The 6,000-nt window shown below is 34.5% G+C and overlaps 1 protein-coding gene across 1 annotated transcript in view; it reads left to right on the forward strand.

The window, feature by feature from the left end:
- The window catches only part of OLA1 (Obg like ATPase 1), a 102,543-nt gene that overhangs the window by 92,630 nt on the left and 3,913 nt on the right, over positions 1 to 6,000 (forward strand). The window contains exons 8-10 of the mRNA XM_034065582.1: positions 2,264 to 2,404; positions 3,089 to 3,185; positions 5,255 to 5,377. Of these exons, the coding sequence (XP_033921473.1) occupies positions 2,264 to 2,404; positions 3,089 to 3,185; positions 5,255 to 5,377 (361 nt within the window). The remainder of the gene's footprint in view (positions 1 to 2,263; positions 2,405 to 3,088; positions 3,186 to 5,254; positions 5,378 to 6,000) is intronic.

Genomic DNA, 6,000 nt, shown 5'->3' on the forward strand with positions numbered 1-6,000 from the left:
ATGAAGATCATCTGTCAACACTTTGAGATATTCTCCTTTGTTATTAAGCTTGTGATGCTCTACACTGTCAGGTTTTTTGCCAATTATAGTTAAGGTACAATGGTGTATTCACTGGATCAAAGTCTCACACTGGCGGTAGAGGAATGATTTGTAAGTCTTTATTCATCTGAATCGTACAATAGAATACCTGAGGAATGCAAATAATCCCTCTAAGGACTCAATAGAAAAGCTGTTAAAATGACAGTCTAAGACTATTATTATTCTGAATTGGTGTTTTAGCCAAAGTAATTATTTCTTATCTTGTTGTTCCACAATAGTTCTCAGTTTGTTAGTTAGGATGACCATATTTACCAAACAGAATCTGAATCCAGTTTTTGACATTACCTTTATGCTGATTTCACTTTTTCAAATTTGTGTGTTTCATTCTCTCTTTCACTTGGTATGTTATTTAATTAGTCCAGAGACCAATGTTAGATACTTTCTTTTAAAAATACAAATAAAAATGATGTATGCACTGATGTTGAAGTACACTATCCATTTCTAGATACATTTTCTGTAAAAGGTTCGTGTTTTTAAGCTCTGAACTTTGATGTCTCGTTTGTTAGCCAAAATCAATTAGTTAACTACAAATGCTGGGTTTAGAAGTGCTGTTAATGTCACGTGTCACATTCAGAAACGCACCTTAATTGTGGTTTTTCAGTTCAGATGTTTCTGAAGGCAATAGTGTTTCAGTATCAGTCCTGGATACCAGACTATATTTTCACTGGGTGACGGCAGGACAAAAAGATTAGTATAATGAGGATTGAAAACCACTGATGGGGTATTTACATAAGTAAATGATAGAAGACCAGCCTTATATAACAAACATGTAAAAACTGTTGAGTGAACTTTTATATTCTTTGTCCCATCTAAAACCCTACTCAGTGGGCCATGCACTTAATCTCATAATAGCTCTGATCCCCTGCTATTTTCTTTGACAAATGTGTGTTGATGAACTTGTGGTTCAGTTCATTTTTTTCTGAAGTGACATTTGCATTGGTTATTTAAAGGTTTGCAGGCCACAGTTTCAAAGCACTTTAGTATAATAGCAGTTAAAACCTTAGTCTAAATCTTGGAGATTAGCAGGACTAAGAAAAAGAACTCGGCAAGCATAAAATCCTGCGCTGTATGGTGGGTGCTTCAGGTCTGAAACATCTACAGCACCCAAAGTACTGTATTTTGTACTTTGATTCTTAGTGTACAGGGAGTATTCCCATGCCTCTCATGTTTTCTTGCTGAGCATACAGACTTGTCATTCTTACCATTCACACCTGTTCAGAAATAGTGCCCTATAAATAACATTGAACTCCTTACAGGTAATTTATGAATGCCTCAAATTTAAAGTAAATAGTACTTGCAGTCGTGAATGTGATGCCTGTGTTTAAAGATTGTTTAAACATCAGCTATTGCTGCAAAAATTGTCTTGATTCTAATAGGATATTGAACATTGAAAAACTTAACACCATACATCTGTAGCTCTAAATTTGTAGCTTCATTCAACTAAAAATGTATTAGCTGTACAGCAAACTATTACTGATACTGACAATTATTGAAGATGAAAAGAAATTAGAAATTTTATTCTTTATTTAAAAGAATAATAACAGTATGGTATCTAGAAGCTTTGTCCTGGGGAGAATAGAAAAGTGGGAGAAACAAGTAGAAACACAGCTCTATATTCATTAGCTATGGTATACTCCAAGATTAATAGCTAGAAAAAGTAGGGTGCAGCTTCCTCTCTAGGAGTTTATAGAGTCTGGTGTTCTTTTCTGTCTGCCACTATCAGCTGCCCTAGCCATTGAGATGCTTAGCTTGGAGGGGAGGAAGTCAGAGGGAAAACTGAAGACACCGTAGCTTTACTGCGTTTGATAAATATTCTTGGAAATCTCAGAAAAATGTACATCCACAGACCTACAAAGTTTTATTCAGTTAACATTTTAGATTGCAAGTATTTAACCTCTACCAAAAACCTGGTTATGTCTCATATTATGCCTGTTTCTGATAGATTAAATGCCAAACAGAAACCAAGAAACAGTGAAATGTTAATGGAGTACACCTGAAGCAATTGCTGCCTGTTAATGCCTTGACCTTGGAAAGCAATACACAAAAAGATGGCATCATAAATCCGTGCAATTCTTATGAATATGTATGTGCTACTTGATAATAATGAATGTGGTACAGCCATGCATGCACTACAAGATAATGTTGTGCCCTTTGTTGTCTACAGGTTGATAAAAATTAAAGAGTGGGTGGACAAGCACGACCCGGGTGCTTTGGTCATTCCTTTTAGTGGGGCCTTGGAACTCAAGTTGCAAGATATGAGTGCTGAGGAGAAACAGAAGTATCTCGAAGAGAACATGACACAAAGGTTAATTAGCATTCATTTTCCCTACACTTTATTATCAACTATTTCCTTGCAGTAATTTAATTGCTTGCGCTGATAGAATAATAAATGACAGAGTAATTACCATTATAAAGAGAGAATCTTCTCCTTTCTTTACCATGAGACAGAGTGAAAAGATTTATTTTAAATTAAGTTTTTAACTGTCATCTGTCATCTCTGTACAGTGTTTTAATTATAACATAGGTATTAGTTATGTATATTTTTGAGAAGGAATGATCACCAAAACTGTTTCGTCATCCGTGGGGAATAGGGACGGTGGAGAAAATTTTGCCATATTTTTTCTGAAGAACTATAATAAATTGTTTCAATATTGAAGTTCAGTCAAACAGTTATGCTTTCATGACCTGGAGTCCTGAAAATTGCATGAAACCAAAAGTGCTGCCGGATAGTGATTTAAATTTATCCCATATTTCTGTAGTGTGCAGAATAAACAACTCAAAATACCATCTTCATGATTCTGCAGTAAAAAAGTAGTTTTTCTGAAGAGAGTTCAAAGAAAAAAAGCTACTGTGATTATCGCTGTGTTTAAAAGTAGACCCAGTGTCTTCAAAATATTTGATGTCTTTTCCATGTAAATTGATTACTTGGGGCATTTAGCTGTTTTATGTGTATATGTTGAATGAATTGGATTCTTTTTTTTCCTCTCAGTGCTTTAGCAAAGATCATTAAGGCTGGATATGCAGCACTCCAACTAGAATACTTTTTCACTGCAGGCCCAGATGAAGTGCGTGCATGGACCATCAGGGTAAGATTCATACTTATTCATCAGCTATATCCAGTTCCACACTATTGAATTCAGATTGATATCACTGACTTTGAAGTTTGTCATGGTGGCGGTTAGCTAGTCATTACAGATGAGGTTTTTGTCCAGGATAACTTTAATTATTTGTGAGCTGCTGAACAGTGAAAGTGGAGCTGCATTGATTGAGGCAGGTAACAATTGATTCTGCCTATTACATAGTCTGAATTTCTTCATCCTGTAGAATCTGTCTACCCTCCTCCTGTGGTCAGAGATAAGACGTACCAGTATTGTGCTTGCTTAATCTGTGTGACTGGGTTTGTCTGCAGTGAAATTGATGTTGCTTTTCATTTTGTATTCACTAAGTTTGTTTGGGTTGCGGATGGTTCATTCCTCCTTTGCTTTGCTCGGATTACATTTTCAGCAATAAAAGCAATATAACATCATTATATTCCTCATGGATACACAGTTGGGTTCAAAAGCCTAAAATCAGTGTGCAGTAATTCAGGTCTTTTACTGACTTTAATATTTAGACCTAGTTTATTTTGGTAGTTTTATATGTTTATCCAGGAACTTAGGTAATGCCTAAAATTTATATCATGTATTTTAAATATTGATGTAGAGTGATTCTAGCCATAGAGATTGACTAATTTATTCCCAGAGGACAGTAAGAGCTGAGCTGTAGTGGTTTGCCTTTGAATGTAAATTGTTATAATATAAAGATTAGTACTGAAAAATATTTTGAAATGCATATAGTTACAAAATCTATCTTAAAAATTACAAAAAATGTCAACTTTTGGAGGTGCAAATCTATTCACTGAGCTTTTATTTTTTGCATCAGTGTATTTAGTGCTGTGCAGTGAATTTCAGTGCTGTATTTAATTTAATTCAATGGAATTAATTTGTTTTCATTAACATAATTTCCAGTAAATTTATATTTTTCTTAATACTGCTACAGATGTTTATGTATATGTTTTAGCATGTTAAACTCATTTTCCTAAAAGCACGTTTATTTTTTTTAGCCTTTTCATCTCATCTCCTTTTACGTGACTGCTAGCTGAAGTCCCTGCAATAGCTACAAGATAATATAAAAGCAGAAGTTCTGTTTTTCTGATTCTTGCCATAGTTCTTAAAAGCACATTCTGAAACTCCACTGTATTCAGCAGGAGAAATGCTTGCTCTTTATTAGAAAATTTGAAAGCTGGTTTATCTTAAGACTGATTGTAAGTATCTTTGATTTAATGTGCAAAGATATTTAGTCAGGTAAGCATCAGTGAGTAGCCATATTAACCCAATACATCTTTTATTGTAAAAACTGTGCTTTACAGTGTCAGACTCCTTAGCACTTTAACATGCTTTATTAAGCAGCCTTTAGGTCACCATTATTTCTCAAATTTCTCTCCATGGTTGTATGTGCACAGAATGTATGTCCCTGTAATTTAAAGCATGCAGTGATAATGCATTCTCCTCTATTGCATAAACTTAAATTTCTTATAATGGTTGCCAGTGATTTTTAATTTTTTGTGATCTGGTTGTTGAAATTTTGGTAGGAACAGTCATTTTGTTCTGTATTAGTCTTACTAAAATTATTCTGAAATAAAAATAAGCTGACATGTAGGGCTTCAGATCCATAAATCATTTGTGATTACAAATGTGGTTTCCCAATGAATGTTATCATTTAATTGAAATTATTTTGATGTAAGCAAAAGACTTCAGTAATTCAGATTTTTAAGTTATTTAGAATCTTTATTTTCTTCACTTTCTGTGTGGAGAGGTAGGGATCGAACTGAATCTCACAGCAAAACACAATCATAGCTTCTAAAATCAATACTGCTGCTGATACCTATTAGGAAAAACAAAGCTGCCTTTCTTTAGTACCAGTTGGTTTATCTGAGACGAAGGCACCTATCTGTATATCCCAATATAGAGAATGACCTAGCTGTATGCGTGACGTTTTTACTGATAGGAAACAAAGTTTCAGCAGATCCTGAAAGCCTATCAAAAAGGAGAAACCTCTTTCCTGCAATCAGTCTTCTTAAATGCAATTAATTTTCTTCTGGTCTTCCCTTTGACAGAAAGGGACGAAGGCTCCTCAGGCAGCAGGGAAGATTCACACAGATTTTGAAAAGGGATTCATTATGGCTGAAGTAATGAAATATGAAGATTTTAAAGAAGGGGGTTCAGAAGCTGCTGTCAAGGTGAGCTCCTCATCTTTTTCTTCTCCCTTCCTCCATATGTGCCATTTTTCCATTTCTATTTTTCACTGGGAAGAAGTTCTTGATCCTAAGTGAATTTTAGCATCCCCTCTAATAGGCCAAAATCTGTTTTCATCTTTTGCTTAAGAAAGAGTTCAGATGCTCCAGCTTGTTGAATAGGAATGAGGCTATTCCAGTATTCAAGATAGGACAGTTTATGGACTAAATATTGACAGTAAGACCAAATGCCATGTTATTTTCTTTCCTCTGTTTACATGTTAGTATTCAGAATGTAATAAGCTTCAACATTAACTTGGTTTTGAAAAATCAAAATTTTAACCTGAGATAGCAGATTTTCAAATCACCTCTAAAAAAGGAAATGCAAGAAACAGAAAATCTCTTTCTTCAGGTAATGTGTCATCTTGTTTTGGGTCTGCAGTGAAAGTATTGTAAATGTCAGGTACAAATGGTTAATACAATATTATATTATAAAAATATACCTTTCCCCCCCCCCCCAGGATTAGTGGATTGCACTCCTAGGCTCTGATAGGCATAATTAGAATCTTTAAATTTACCCTTTCAGTATTTAATTCAATTGCCCTTTGATGTCTTATTCAAAAATGCCG

This window comes from Melopsittacus undulatus, chromosome 8 (assembly GCF_012275295.1).
Source record: "Melopsittacus undulatus isolate bMelUnd1 chromosome 8, bMelUnd1.mat.Z, whole genome shotgun sequence".
NCBI lineage: Eukaryota > Metazoa > Chordata > Aves > Psittaciformes > Psittaculidae > Melopsittacus > Melopsittacus undulatus.